This window comes from Cololabis saira, chromosome 11 (genome assembly GCF_033807715.1).
Source record: "Cololabis saira isolate AMF1-May2022 chromosome 11, fColSai1.1, whole genome shotgun sequence".
NCBI lineage: Eukaryota > Metazoa > Chordata > Actinopteri > Beloniformes > Belonidae > Cololabis > Cololabis saira.
The window spans coordinates 26,416,036-26,430,306 of record NC_084597.1 but is presented as its reverse complement, the minus strand read 5'-3'; the positions used below and the strand labels follow the sequence as shown (position 1 = coordinate 26,430,306).

Here is a 14,271-nt window from a genome sequence, read left to right as displayed (position 1 = left end):
ACTTCCTGTTCGGTTTCGGCCATGGCGCCAAGAGACTTTTCTTTAAGTTGCGACATGATACAGGTGTGTAGCGATTTTCGTGCATGTACGTCAAACCGTATTGTGGGGCTTGAGGCACAAAGTTTTCTAGGGGACACAGTTGATCCATTTTACCACGCCCATTAAGGCAAACCATTAAATATCAAATTTTTCACCAGGCCTGGCTTGCGTGCAAAATTTGGTGACTTTTGGGGAAAGTTTAGGGGGGCAAAAACGCCTTCCTTTCGTCAGAAGAAAGAATAAAGAAAGAAAGAAAAAAAATCCTACGGATACAGGGCCTTCGCATTGTAAGTCCTCGGGCCCTAATAACAAATAATTTGGATATAAAATCACAAGGGATAGTGAATACATTGATTGAAGGAGGAAGAAAATGGAGCTGTCAGACAGTTGAAAAAGAAAAAAGAGCAAAGAGGAGATTTCCTCATTGTGGTGAAAGAGAAAATGCAGTTGTGTGGTATGAAGATGCAGATAAAACTCTGTGTACTAGTATCTACCTGCACTACACCACTCTTTATTTCTGTTTGTAATAAAACACTAACCTTTTGGTGGGTGCAGTAAGATTGTGTATGGTTTCTCAACCTGCCAGGTTGTGAAAAAGGAAGTCCATCTTTCTGCTCAACCTCTCAGGGACATCTACAGATATTTTCCTGTGATTTTCTTTAACCCCAACAATACAGCAATCTTTAGAGTACATTGAGCAACATAAGTCTGGGGGAACATACTGTTTTTGTTAAGGAAAGAAGTTTTCAATTAAATTAAATTTAGTTCAGTTCAGTTCAATTCAACTCTGTAATTTGCTTGTGTGCAAAACGTTTGCATACATATAACATATAACATATCCATATATTTCGCACAATTATTTTAAAGCATAAGCATAAAAGCATACAATTGCATTCAAGATCAGCATAGAGTTGTTTGTAGTCATGAGCTATTACCAAAAGAAAAGAAAAAGAAAAGAAAAGAAAAGAAAAGAAAAGAAAAGAGAAACTATTCGAGGATGCATGCAGTTCAAACGCAAGTACAGTTTTTTGCAATAGTGCAGTCCTTTTTCGGAGTCCTACATCTGGAAATGATCCGTGTCATTGACACGGAGTTCATAAAACTCGAAGATGTCAGAGCAGCAGAGAACTTGGGAGAGCACCTTCCTCGATGTTGCGTAATAAAATGTGAAAATGTGTGATGACTGATTTTCACTTAAGCTACCACAACTGTCGGGAAATGATACACGACTATAGAAACAGCAAAGCGGTCTTAAAATCTCTCGGGAATAACCATGACACAAAGGCTGTTTCCCGACAGAAGACAGAATTACATGATGTGATTGTATCCCCACGAGAAAACCTTTGCTTCCATTTCTGGAGGATGGAGGGAGGAGGGGTGAAGTTGCGTCCTGGATAACACCGATCTCATTGAGCGTTTGCGCACACTGCACGGAGTGCCATACGCATTTCTCTCTTCATCTTCTTCATCTGGAAGTTCAAATGGAGAAGTGCAAGCCCTGGCTTGTGCGCTGCTGTATTTTGCTTTTTGTGATGTGCACAGTTGGTCTCATCTGCGTCTGCATAGCCTCGTTTGTTGGCGGGGGGTGTTCCAGCAGCAGTTTTAAACGTGCGGCTGTGGCTGCTGACTCGCAAATCTGCTCCGAGATTGGCAAGTAAGTCAACTTTCCTGAAGATCTATTACGTTTAGTGTGAAGAAAATCTGAATTTCACCAGAACTGACCTTAAGAAAAACATGGACATGTTTGAACTCTGCATTTTATGTTGTTTGTTTTGTTTTAATTGAACGTTAATTGAGTTAATTCTTGTATTCATTAAGATGCAATCCCTACTTTTCTTTGTTCACAAGTTGTGTAAAGAAGAAAAAACCAAAACCAAAACCAAAACAAAACAAAACCCTGAGCGTTATCACACGTATATCTAGTCGAGGCAGAATATAAAGCTGAAGTGAGCAATTGGATAAGCAGTTTAAGAGATTTATGGGCTCTGAAGAATAGAGATTACACCTGCAGTACTAATTCTCTTCACCACTTGTTAGGTTAAAGCTACACTTGTGACTGTGTGGGGGGAATCAGTCATATTTTCTTTTCTGTTGTGGGGTGAAATGACATGTGGGGCTTTAAAAAAAATAGTCATATCTAACAATTAGTTAATTAATCAATCATCGCCTTTATTCAACAGAAAATAGTGTTTCCACTAAAATCAGCGAGACTCTTCCGTCGTTTGTCTTCCGTGGGTGAAAATTGTTTCTCCTTGCCAATAAGAATAAAGGGTTAATTTCCCTGCACAAAAGAAACAATGGATGCGCTGATGATTTGTTGACAGAGTCCCACTTGGACAGCAGACAACTCACTGAATATAACTTTTTAATGATCAAACGAGCTGACGGGGTTCGTTCAGGATCCAAATCAAATCCCAGAAAGATATTGACAACAGAAAAGACCTATGCTTTCTGTAAAATCCGCTTTTTTGGTGATAAAAAGCAAAAACAAATCTACATTATATGCCATTAAAAAAACATTCAGTTCTTCTTATTTAGAAACACAATTTTACAAACCTTAAGAAAGTCAGTACTGAGCCAAAGCAATAGTATTTCCAACTAAATACTACAAGCAATCTTCCCACAAATTTTATTCACAAATTTTATTTGTACAGCTCCGTCTTAGTTACATGCACTTGTAATCACTTATCATTGCTCTCCTTTCGCTATAGCATAATGCCTTCTAAATATTTCCAGTTTTTGAGACTCATTCTCCATGAAAATGAGCCTTTGCATTTATGTTCCTCATGTATACTGTTTAGATCATTATAATTGAATTTGTCTGTTATTCTGCCGCTTCATTTGTTAAACCCCTTGGGCTACCCTGACCAAAAACATTCCCAACAACCTTCTCTTGTCGCTCAGGGAGCACTTATGATCCTATGCCAGCCTGTCAGTGAAAAGAGCCATTCAGGGCTTTCAGAGGCAGCTCAGCCTGGATATTGTGCTGCTTAGTAAAAATCAAGTTTGGGTAGTTCAATTCAGATCAGATATACTACACAAATAACCCAATTATTCTGATTTAATCCTTAAAAACAATAATCAAATCCTGGCATTGTTACTGACTTTGTGGTATGTTGCCTGAACTTGACCTCAGATCTCAGTGCATGGTTTAAACTTGCCTCTTGGCAGCGATCACTATGCAGGAATAATGACCCGAGGTCTTAAACTGCTTTAATACAATGTGTTTTTGTGTGTGTCTGTGGGAGAGCTGCTGTCTGATGAGCTGTCAGACGTTAGGTGACTGAGTGTGAGTTCACAACTTTCCCATAAATAAATGTCTTCCAGGAACACGCTTCTGCAGGGGGGCTCAGCAGTAGATGGCGCCATTGCAGCTCTTCTGTGCACGTCTGTGATCAATCCTCAGAGCATGGGCATTGGGGGGGGCTCCATATTCACTATTAGAAATAAAAGAGGTAGGACTTGTTTTGTCATTTGTATGTCTCACATTGTTTATCCCTCTCAAACAATCATTCCTATTGTTTTTCTCTAATTAGGCAACGTAACAGTTTACAACTTCAGAGAAACTGTCCCACAGTCTTTCAAGACTAACCTGTTAAGCGACTGTCCCACTACGTTCAAACTTTCTACAGGTAAGCAGAGCGCTCTATAAATGTCTGGTAACATATTTTCTCTCAGTGTTCTTTCATGAAAAGCAGACTGCTTCCCCTAACTTTCACTTTCCTTTATTGAATTGAAGCTCTCTCGCAGTGTGGTTAGGGTTGCCACCTTTCAGAAATAGAAATAAGGGACGCCCGGATTTCAGCAGCGCAGGAGCAAAAAAAAAGCCCCAAAACTTCTAAACTGAATAAAAATGTGTTTATTTTATATGAAAAAACTAAATGCTTTGATTTAAAGTTTAAAGTGCTTTAATAGCATTGAACTTGCATGACTGTACAGACAGCCAGCCATACTAGCAACTGAAATATCCTCCTATGCTACGTATGTCCACATCAGCCCAGATGTAATATAGCCTACAGGTGAAGAATATGGTGTAAAAGTTAATTTATTTCAATAATTCAACTAGAATATGGTGTAAAGGTTCATTTATTTCAATAATTCAACTAGAATATGGTGTAAAAGTTAATGAAAATACGGTACAAATCGTGTCCCGTATTAGTTCACAACATTTTTTTTCTCAAATAAAGGACAATTCCGTATTTTACGGGACAGGTGGCAACCCTAAATGTGGTATAACATGAGCTTTTTTGACATGATAATGTTTTCAGGATGTACAATTGAATGGATCTGAACATGTGTAATCATTTTATTTGACAAGTTCTGCTGCTGCTAACAGTAAACACTGGCCCTTCTCATTTTTTCATACTTGTAAGCTGGACAGGAAGCTGTCCTGGTGGTCTTAATGTCAGATCCAAAGCTATTGATTCAACTGCTTCTGCAGTGAGTCTATTGTGCTTCAAATAGGCTCCAGCTATGCCATCTTTGCATGACAGCTGCGGCAGGCCTTGTCTGCCCTGCAGCCTTGGTGAGTTTGGCACATGGGCACTTTAACCACCTTACCATCTGCTGCTGGTTCTGGTTGGAGTTTCACCCCCAGCTTGAGGTAAAGCTCGCAGAGAGCAGCCCAGCTGTGTGGAGCCCATCTGTGTGAGAAAGGGACTATAAGCGCAGGTGTCATCTGGATGACATTAAGGTCTTTCATGTCAGCAACCTGGTCAGTCTGCAGGAAGGGTGAGGTGAGGTAGGAGTGTGTTTTTACTAGAAGTGTGACACAATATGATTTAATTATGAAAGAGCCATCACATATGAGCAGTACTGGAGTTGAGGGGGGATGAGGGGGGATGGCATCCCCCCTGAAATAAAAACAGTAAAAATCATCCCCCCTGTAAAACTGCCACCCCCCCTTTCCACCCCTTATGTCATTTCATCAATGAATGTGGTTTTACTGCTATTTCAACATTTAGAGTCATCACCAGAAAAATAACACCAGAAAAATAACTTATTTGACAATTTTCACCTGTTTCAAGTAAATTTTCACTTGAAATAAGTAGAAAAATCTGCCAGTGGGACAAGATTTATCTTCTCATTACAAGCAAAAAAAATATTGTTCCCCTGGCAGATTTTTCTACTTATTTCAAGTGAAAATCTACTTGAAACAGGTGAAAATTGTTGTTTTTTCCAGTGATGAGTCTTGTTTTAAGTGTAATAAGATTTTTTACTAAAATGAGACATTTTAACTAGAAATAGGACAAATATTCTTATTTTGAGTTTTTGCAGTGAACCATTTTACTTATCCTGTGAAGGACAGAGTCATATTGATAAGTTCAGAAAACTGTTTTTTATTGTTGTGTTTTGATGTATTTGATGTAAGCCCAGTGGATATTTAAAGCTTACAGAAGGCTGCATTTAACTGCTGCTATGTCATTCCTGCAGTATTTCTGCAGGTGTTTTGGTCAGTGCTATTATTTGTAATATATTATATTATTTGTAATGAGCACAAATTATCTGTCCCCATATGATAAAATCCCACATCCCCCCTGATTTTTTTTTACAACTCGAGTACTGCATATGAGTGTTGTGTTACTAGCCTTGCTGTTCTGTAAAGTTAGAATTTGTTAACCGTAAAAATACTCTGCATATGGACTCTGAATTAAAAGGGTCAGCAATCTGGGTCAACATGCCCACTTGGCTTTCTCTTTTTATCCAGATGTTCATCTTTGGTCTGATTCAGCTGTGTATTTTACCACTAAATACTACAGGCAGCCAGTGGATTGGCGTTCCTGGAGAGCTGCGGGGCTATGAGACCGTTCATAAACACTATGGAAGGCTGCCCTGGGCCACGCTGTTTGAGCCAACGATCAAACTGGCCAGGGAGGGCATCCCCATGCCAGCCTATCTGGCAAACCTCCTGAGCTTAAGCCTTGTGAAAGAGCACGTGGAGAAGTCATCTCTGTGGTAAAGCTTCTCACTTACTGCTTTGTGTCAGTGAGCTTAAAGCTCCCTGAAATGATCATCACTAATACAGACAATACCAATACAATACAATGTATGTGAACATCAAAATGTTTGAGGACATCAGGGAACTACCATACTCTGTGACTCTTGGTGGAGCTTTCATTATATATTTGTTACAGTAGTAATCCCAAAGTCAAGGCCTTACCTACAAATCCTCAATTCGTTAAACTTCACAATAGATTTATGTAACTGGTTTTTAACAATAACTGTGAGAATTTTGTTTTACATAATAGTTGTTTGCATAGTAGCTAATCCCTGTTTCCTCATTTCCTTCCATGGAAATTGTTATTATGCTCTGAAAGCACAGAGATGCACATTGCTGTTCTTTACATATTTCCAGAGCAAGGATGAGACAAGGATGAGACAAAGACAGCACTCACCTCCTCTCTGAACTATTTCTGTGACTTATTGCTTTAGATTAAGACTTGGTCAACCAGCTTCCTTAAAAAGACAGGTGGGTGGAGGATGTTTACAACACAGGAGGGACTCTGATGAAAAGACATTTGCTTATTCTGCAGAAAAAGTTGTAAAAGGAGTCAGATGTGTTCTCGAGACACAGATATTGACTTCTGGAAGACAGCTCATTTTTGTTAGGAGGGGAGGTTTAGGTTTAGTTAGGACACAAATGCAGGAACACAACAGTTCAAAAAAACAAACAAACAAAAAACTTTATTTATCCTAAAGCACTGCCCCAAGCAGGTAACGTAAAACACAAAAGTCTGAAACATTCACTCAAACATGTGAACTATAGACGGGGAAACATAAATAGGAGGGGACTAGCGGGACGAACCAGGACGAACCAAATCAACAAAGTAAACCACGTGCCAGGACAAGCACTTTCAAAATAAAACAGATAATTTACATGTTTAAGAGAATATTCATCTCAAAGTGCACAAATAACTACGACCAAAACTCAAAAGGGCGAACAAAGCAAAACAGAAACCATAGAAATTTACTTTACGCTGAAATTATGAAGTCCACGTCTTGGTAAACGAGGAAGTAAAATACTAGTTACTTTGAAGGTACTGTATGTGTAGCCTATTTAATTCATACAGTTAATTTGTTAAATTTGTTTTTGATCAAAATGTTATCAAAAGGATCGTTGGCCATGTCTGGTATGATTCAACAGCCCTTACTGTTGATCACATCAGGGTTAGGAGTCACATACCCATGTTTTTCTCTTCACTTTGTGTCCTCAACTCCATAGTCACTGAAACCTTAACACTTAAAATAAAAATCAGTGTGTGGGACATTGTATCCCCATGACTTTGTCACTGCCACAAATTTAACTTTGCAAGTTGGAAAATAAAGTGGAAAAGAAAATAAGACAGAAGGACATTTCCCCCACAAGTACTAATCTAAAGTTGTTGAAAGCTCAAGATTATGGGTCAAAGATTTGGTATTGCAACTGCAACTAAAACTTCAAAAAGATCTGCCCAGGCAAAAGCATGGGAATGTTTATAGTAGCGGTGATAAGAAGATGTATTCAAGCCTTTTGGAATAATCAAATATATTTTCCATTAACTGTCATAACATGTCAAATAAAAGTTATCTCATTCTGTAAACAGAATGCATTTAAATCAGTAACACACAAACAATCATAATCTTTAGTGTTTTTATTTAGCTCATGAACCATTCAGTTGTAATGTGAAAAACTAAGATGTGGATTTATGATTCAGGAATCATTATGATCCTTTGTTCCTTGTCACCTACTGTGACCCAGCAATAGATACATTTTTGTTTTTGTGTTATTCTCCATTTCTTTTATTTACTGTGTGCCTTTTTTGTGTTTATCCAGCAAAGTTCTCTGCAATGTGAACAAAACTGTCCTGGGCAGAGGGGATGTCCTGAGGTTTCCTAAACTTGCAGAAACCATGAAAACCATTGCAGAAGAAGGAGCAGATGCCTTCTACACTGGCAAGATAGGACGTGACTTAATCCAAGACATAGAAGCGGCAGGTTGGTGCAATATTAGGACAGGCAAGGTGGAGCTGTAAAGTCACATATAAAATAAACATCCTGGTTGAGTTCGGTTTTCTCAGGAAAGGAAAAAAGTTATTAAAATATTACCAGGTTTTTGAATTAGGTGCAAACAACCTCAGATGCACAACAGCAAATCCTGTATTATTCTGTGCCATTAAAGTTAAACAAAAACTAAACCAATTGCAAATGGCAGTAACTCACTTTGTATGATGCCAGTGGCCACGCATCTTATGGGGGAATTTTGATCCCCGTTCTGAAGTAGATTTGCTGTTGTCCTGTTGTCCTGTTGTCCTGTTGCATGAGACATTTTAGTTCAAGTCTTAGTTGTTGGCTTCACATTTGACGTTTTTGATATCCTATTCAATGGACACTGTTCCACAGACAAGGCAAGACAAGTTTATTTGTGCAGCACATTTCTTACACAAAGGAAATTCAAACTCCTTTACAGAAGGATTAGGATGACAGTATGATCAATAAAAAAAGTCCCAAGAATGCAAATAAAAGGCATAATAAATGATGCAACGTCATATTTTTTTTCCAATTTGGTTATTTATTTAGAAAGAATAGGCTTATTCAGCCCAATATTAAGTTAGCACTGAAAACACACGCTGAAGTTTGAAGAGTGTGCGTTGCAGCTCTTGAGTCTTTTCTAATTTCTCTGAACTATGCACACTGTGACCTTGGAGTGAACCCACTGGGATGTACATATATCTTTTTCCCTATTTTTTCTACTTGTGAGTAATGCTTTTCCCTGTTGCTTTTTTTTTTTTTTTATTAGTTTATGTAAAATAAACAATGATCGAGACTGTAATTTGTCAGGTATGGTTGCTTATTTGGGAACACATTTACCTAACTTTAAGACCTGATAAAGATGACAGGATTCTTCCTTATGCACGTAAAACCTTTTGAGCTGAAAAAGGGGGTTACTTCATTTTTCACATTATATTGTGGGTGACCAATAAGAAAAGGTTATTCATTGAAACACTTTCAGAGGTGTACGAAACAGACTATTTTAATATTTCTGCTCGTCTCAGGTGGGACTTTGAAAAAGGAGGATCTGGAGTCTTTCCACGTGCAAGTGGACAATGCATGGACGGTTCCTTTGGGAGATACTCAAATGCACATTCCTCCACCACCTGCTGGGGGGCCGCTGCTTGCTTTCATCCTAAAACTCATGAAAGGTTTAATTTGTTCTGACTTATTGTTTCTGTGATATTTTTAATCAAGTAACTTCTAAAGATGAAAAGCAGGAGGGTTTGTAGATCATTTAAATCCCACTCTTGCTTTCTGCAGGGTTCTCGCTGACTTCAAACTCACTGGTTGATGACAAGAAGATTCAGCTGTATCATCATTATATAGAGGCAGCTAAATTTGCAAATGGCCAAAAGAGAAGCATTCAGGATCCTATCTTTAATAAAAGAAAGGTTGGAAATGCATTTTTATTCTCTTTATTCTTATTCTTATGTATTGTCATAATAGTAGACCAATTTATCCGGACAGGATGTTCAGGTTCAAATACCGTAGTGCATCACAGGGCTGAGCTGTTTATGAATTGGCACTATGTAAATTTGGAATTTGGACTTAATTTGAATTAATTGAAATAGAAATGAAATACAAAGAAGTTGAATATATTTTGACTGTGTTTAACATTTTTGTTTTGTCTCTATACTGCCTTGAAATAACTAATGATGCAAATTGACACTATTAAATCGAATTAAATATAAATCAATTCAATTTAATTCATGCTGATATACAGACATCGACAATTTATTGGTACTTTTTCACTAAAGAAAGGAAAACCCACAATGGTCACTGAAATAATTAGCTGTTATTTGCTGTGCATTTTGGATCATTATCCTACCAGATCCATAACCTGGGATTGAGACCAATATTTTTGACACTGGGCAACCCGTTGCACTCCAGAGTGTCATAATGGTCTTGTGGTTTCATTGTACCTAGAGATTCAAGGCAGCCTAGTATCAGACGGAGCAAAGCAGCCCCAGAATATAACCAAACTTCCATGTTTTTACAGTAGTTACAGTGTTCTTCTTTGAATACTTCATGTTTGTGCCTGTGAACATAGGATTGGGGTGAATTACCAAAAAGCTCAAAGTTCCTCTCTTTTATCTGTTAAACGTACATTCTCCCAGAAACTTTGTGCCTTGCCAATATCCATTTTGACAAATTCCAGTTTGGCTTTTTGATGATCTGCTTTCAAGAGCGGAGTCCATCCCAGTCGCCCATGCTGGTTCTAACAGCAACAAAAATGATGAACCTTAACCCTGGAGTTCACCTTGATTTCATCATCAATTCTTCACCTGTACACCATTATACCATACTTTTCTCCTGTTAAATAGACTGACCAACTATAGACAAATCATTTTACATTTTTTGTAGGGGCAACAACTAATTTGTCAAGGTCAGTTTCTGTATTTATGTTTTTCCATTTTTTTAACCAGAATTAAAAAGCTATGTCTATTTTATTTATACTATTTTTGTCAGCTTCAGCTTATTTCAATGGCTACTGTGGGTTTTTGGTTCTTAAATGAAAGGTAGCAACAATTGGACCATGTGTATAGAGAAATAGGTCCTATATACTGTACCTATATATCATGGTTATTGAAAGTTGTGGATATTATGGGATATTTGTGAAACCAAATTGTCAGTTGGCATATCAGACAACAAATTATGTGAGTTGCAGTCTTAGAGCTTATGTTATACACTCTTTCATATATATTAATATTCCTCTTTCAGAGTGCTGACCACTTGATTGATCCCTCTTTTATTGATGACATCAGAAAGCTGATTACTTCCAACCACACCCATGAAAACTCTTACTATAACAACATCAAGCCTTCCTCTGATCACACGGGAACAACACACGTTGCTGTCCTGGATGAAGATGGATTGGCGGTCTCTGCTACCAGCACTATAAACCAATTGTGAGCAGGAAGACTTTTTAAAGTGGATTTGTGCATCTACTGATTAATTATAGGAAATTATACTGTAATGTAATGGAAATCCATCCTTTCTTGACTGCTGATTTGCTCTGTAGGTTTGGAGGAACAATTTACTCTCCCCAGACTGGCATCATCCTCAACAATGAGCTCGCTGACTTTTGTGGAAGAACAGAAACACTGAGGGCAGGTAAAGTCATAGGCATAAACATTACCAAATTACATAAAAATTAATTAACCAATGCTCCTAAATGCCATTGATCTGCCGTATTGTGTTCTGTATGATGTGGAGTCTGAGTTCTCTTACGTAGGTGAACGCCCCCCCTCCTCAATGACTCCGGCCATACTGGAGTCAAGGTCTGGAGGGTTGCTTGTGATTGGTGGATCAGGAGGAAGCATGATTACCACAGCAGTGGCAATGGTAACACAGTGTTATTACTCAGTTTGAAGTTCTTTCTTTTTGAGCTTCCTGGGATTACATGGTTCTCTTTTACTTTTGCAGTCCATAATGAATCGCCTCTGGTTGGGAATGAACATACGAGATGCCATTGCTGCTCCTATAATCTTTGTAGATTCAAAGAACAATGTGAATTTTGAACATGGTTTTGACAAGGTGATTATTTCCATCCTACAAAGTCAATTTTAATTAACCTCTGAACAGATTTGAAGGACAAATTATATAAATTTATGTGTGTGTGTGTGTGTGTGTGTGTGTGTGTGTGTGTGTGTGTGTGTGTGTGTGTGTGTGTGTGTGTGTGTGTGTGTGTGTGTGTGTGTGTGTGTGTGTGTTGTGTGTTCTCAGTCTGTGATAGGTGGTCTTAGACGACTTGGACACAAAGTTGGAAACTGGAGATACTTTTTAAATGTGGTCAACGCGGTGGAAAAGAAGAATGGCTGTATTGAGGCTGTGTCAGACAGCAGGAAGCTGGGAAAGTCGGCTGGATACTGATCCTGATAACGGCTAACCTTCCACTGAAAACTGTGTTTATGACTGACTGAACCTGTGGCCTTAGACATTAAGTCTGCTCTGAATATTTTTGTCCATCATAATAATTTGCACCAAAATAATCGCTGGGATTGGGTTGAATATTGTTGAATGAAACGTGTGGCCAGATTTTGAGATGATCTAATCCAGACTGTTTTAACAATTTAGTTTGGAGGTAAAATTGCATGTGATGAACAGCACATTTCCATCCACTACTGTTATGTCAGAAGCTAGAAAAAGGCAAATCACAGCAAATATCTGCCTTTAATTCATTCTTCAGCCAAATGCCATTAAAGTATTGCAGATGAAGAGTAAAGTCATGATTTAATATATGTGACACATTATTTCGGTTATGTTTTACTCTCTTTCATCACATAAACCTGTCCACCTTGCAAGTGTCCAAAAGTTTTCTGTCACAATTTAACATTGTGACAGAATTGTGACCCGAATTTCTCTAATACACCACAAATATTATCTATATTTGTACCTGAATACTGCAAGCATGTGTACGAGTACAACTGTTCTTTTGACCATAGAAACATAAAAATAGTCACATCCAACTAAAATGTCAGCTATTTTTAAGATTACTGGATGATACAAGAAACTATGAGGTCTGAACTCCTGACCAACGTATACTGTGTGCCTATCAAGTGTAGCAAAAACCGTGAATATTGTATTTTTTGACTGAACTGAGAGTTTTTGTTGGATCAGGTGGCACGCCATCGGCTGCTTCAACTTTTACTGTAATTTGGGGTATTTTACTGTATATGAGAGAACTTTGTTTTGTTCCAGTTTGTTTCAGTCCATATCTTGAACCCAGTATGATCTAAAAATATATTTTCACAACGACAAAATGTCATTTTTTTAAATTTCAGCAGGGTTTTTTTTATGTTTACGGTATAATTTCAAATGTTTACAATTAACTGTGAATATTACTGTTTTACAATAAAGTTTAAAGTCCAAAACAAGATGAGTCCCCCACCTCTATTTTACCAAATCAAGTTTTCACATTAGTCTGTTTTTCTTTAAGAATTTATGTCCGCTTGTTTGTACATTCAGTAGGGCTTGAAAGTTCATGAATACAGTTCAGGTGGAGCATCGTTTGGACTGTTACACACACACACACACACAGCTACACAGACATACACATCTGCTTGTTCACCTGCATGCTCGCTCTGCAGTTTTGGGGGTCAGATAGTCGCTGTAGCCTAGCCTAGTTTTGATTCAATCCCGGGTACCTGGGATAGTTGCTGCTTGCGTCTCTGCTTGTTTTCGTGTCTGTTCGTTTTTTCTCTTGCAGATTTCCAGGGTTCATGTGCTCGTTGTGCGTTTCCATGTGTTTTTCGCGTCTTGGACTAGCAGCGGATATCACCCCTAACCCCCCCCCCCAAAAAAAGGGTATGTATGTATATATATATATATATTAATAAAATAAATATATGTGACATATTTAAAAACATATCATATATATTTTATATCAAAAATGCATATATATATATTGTAACGGCCAATAAGGGCCTGATTAAGTAATGATTTATAATTTAGTTAAAACAGTTAAAAATGGGTAATGATAATTTCATTATAATTCATAAGGTTTAAATTAGACTAAAATGCATAATTTAGCAATGTGTAGATACATGATAAAGTCTTTTCTATGTTTTGTATTTTAGGTTGTACTGTCACTTTAATTTTGTGACTGAGGTTTCATGTAAGGAGAAGTTTAGTTTCACTTTCAGTTTGAGTCAGAAAATGCTGGAAGCAACACAGTCTTTTGACCGTGCTTTGGACTTGTAAATTACCTTAATCTTTTTCAAGTAAACATTTTAAAAGCCAAGGAAGTTGTCATGTCTCATCGCTCGCGTCCAAAATAGTGTTTTTGTGGACTGACTCAAAAGGTGGTACAAATTAGAGTGAACAGAGTGCCACTACACTTAGTCAAAAGACTTGCTAAGCAAACCTGCTTGTAAAAAGGACTGAGAGCTCACCCAAAGAAGCTGATGCTGAAACTGGAAATATTTTGCAGTTTTCTCAGAGACAAGGTAACGTAAAATCCTTATACTATCCACGTGCAATAAGACAAGAAAGCATAACATGGATTCTTGAAGATAACGAGCACAAGCTGAAGTTAAAGGTGGATTGCAAAATGAAAATGCAATTTGTATATTTCTCAGTGTGACCTCTCATTGCAAGCCTTAAGTCAATCAAAGTGGAGTTTTGCATTTTTTGAGAAGTTGTTTTGTGCTTGTTTTTTGACGAAAAGTGGCTTTGAAGCAAAGTGCTTTTAAACTTTTG

General features: G+C 37.8%; 1 protein-coding gene across 1 annotated transcript; it reads left to right on the top strand.

Annotated features, from left to right (window-relative positions):
• The first annotated feature begins 1,466 nt into the window (after positions 1-1,466).
• ggt5b (gamma-glutamyltransferase 5b) lies at positions 1,467-12,927 on the top strand. Its single transcript, XM_061733386.1, has 12 exons — positions 1,467-1,693; positions 3,367-3,494; positions 3,576-3,671; positions 5,799-5,994; positions 7,853-8,013; positions 9,072-9,218; positions 9,331-9,461; positions 10,792-10,979; positions 11,093-11,184; positions 11,306-11,415; positions 11,497-11,607; positions 11,797-12,927. The coding sequence occupies exons 1-12, from the start codon at positions 1,521-1,523 to the stop codon at positions 11,941-11,943; spliced, it is 1,680 nt and encodes a 559-aa protein (XP_061589370.1). The 5' UTR covers positions 1,467-1,520; the 3' UTR covers positions 11,944-12,927.
• The last annotated feature ends 1,344 nt before the right edge of the window (positions 12,928-14,271 follow it).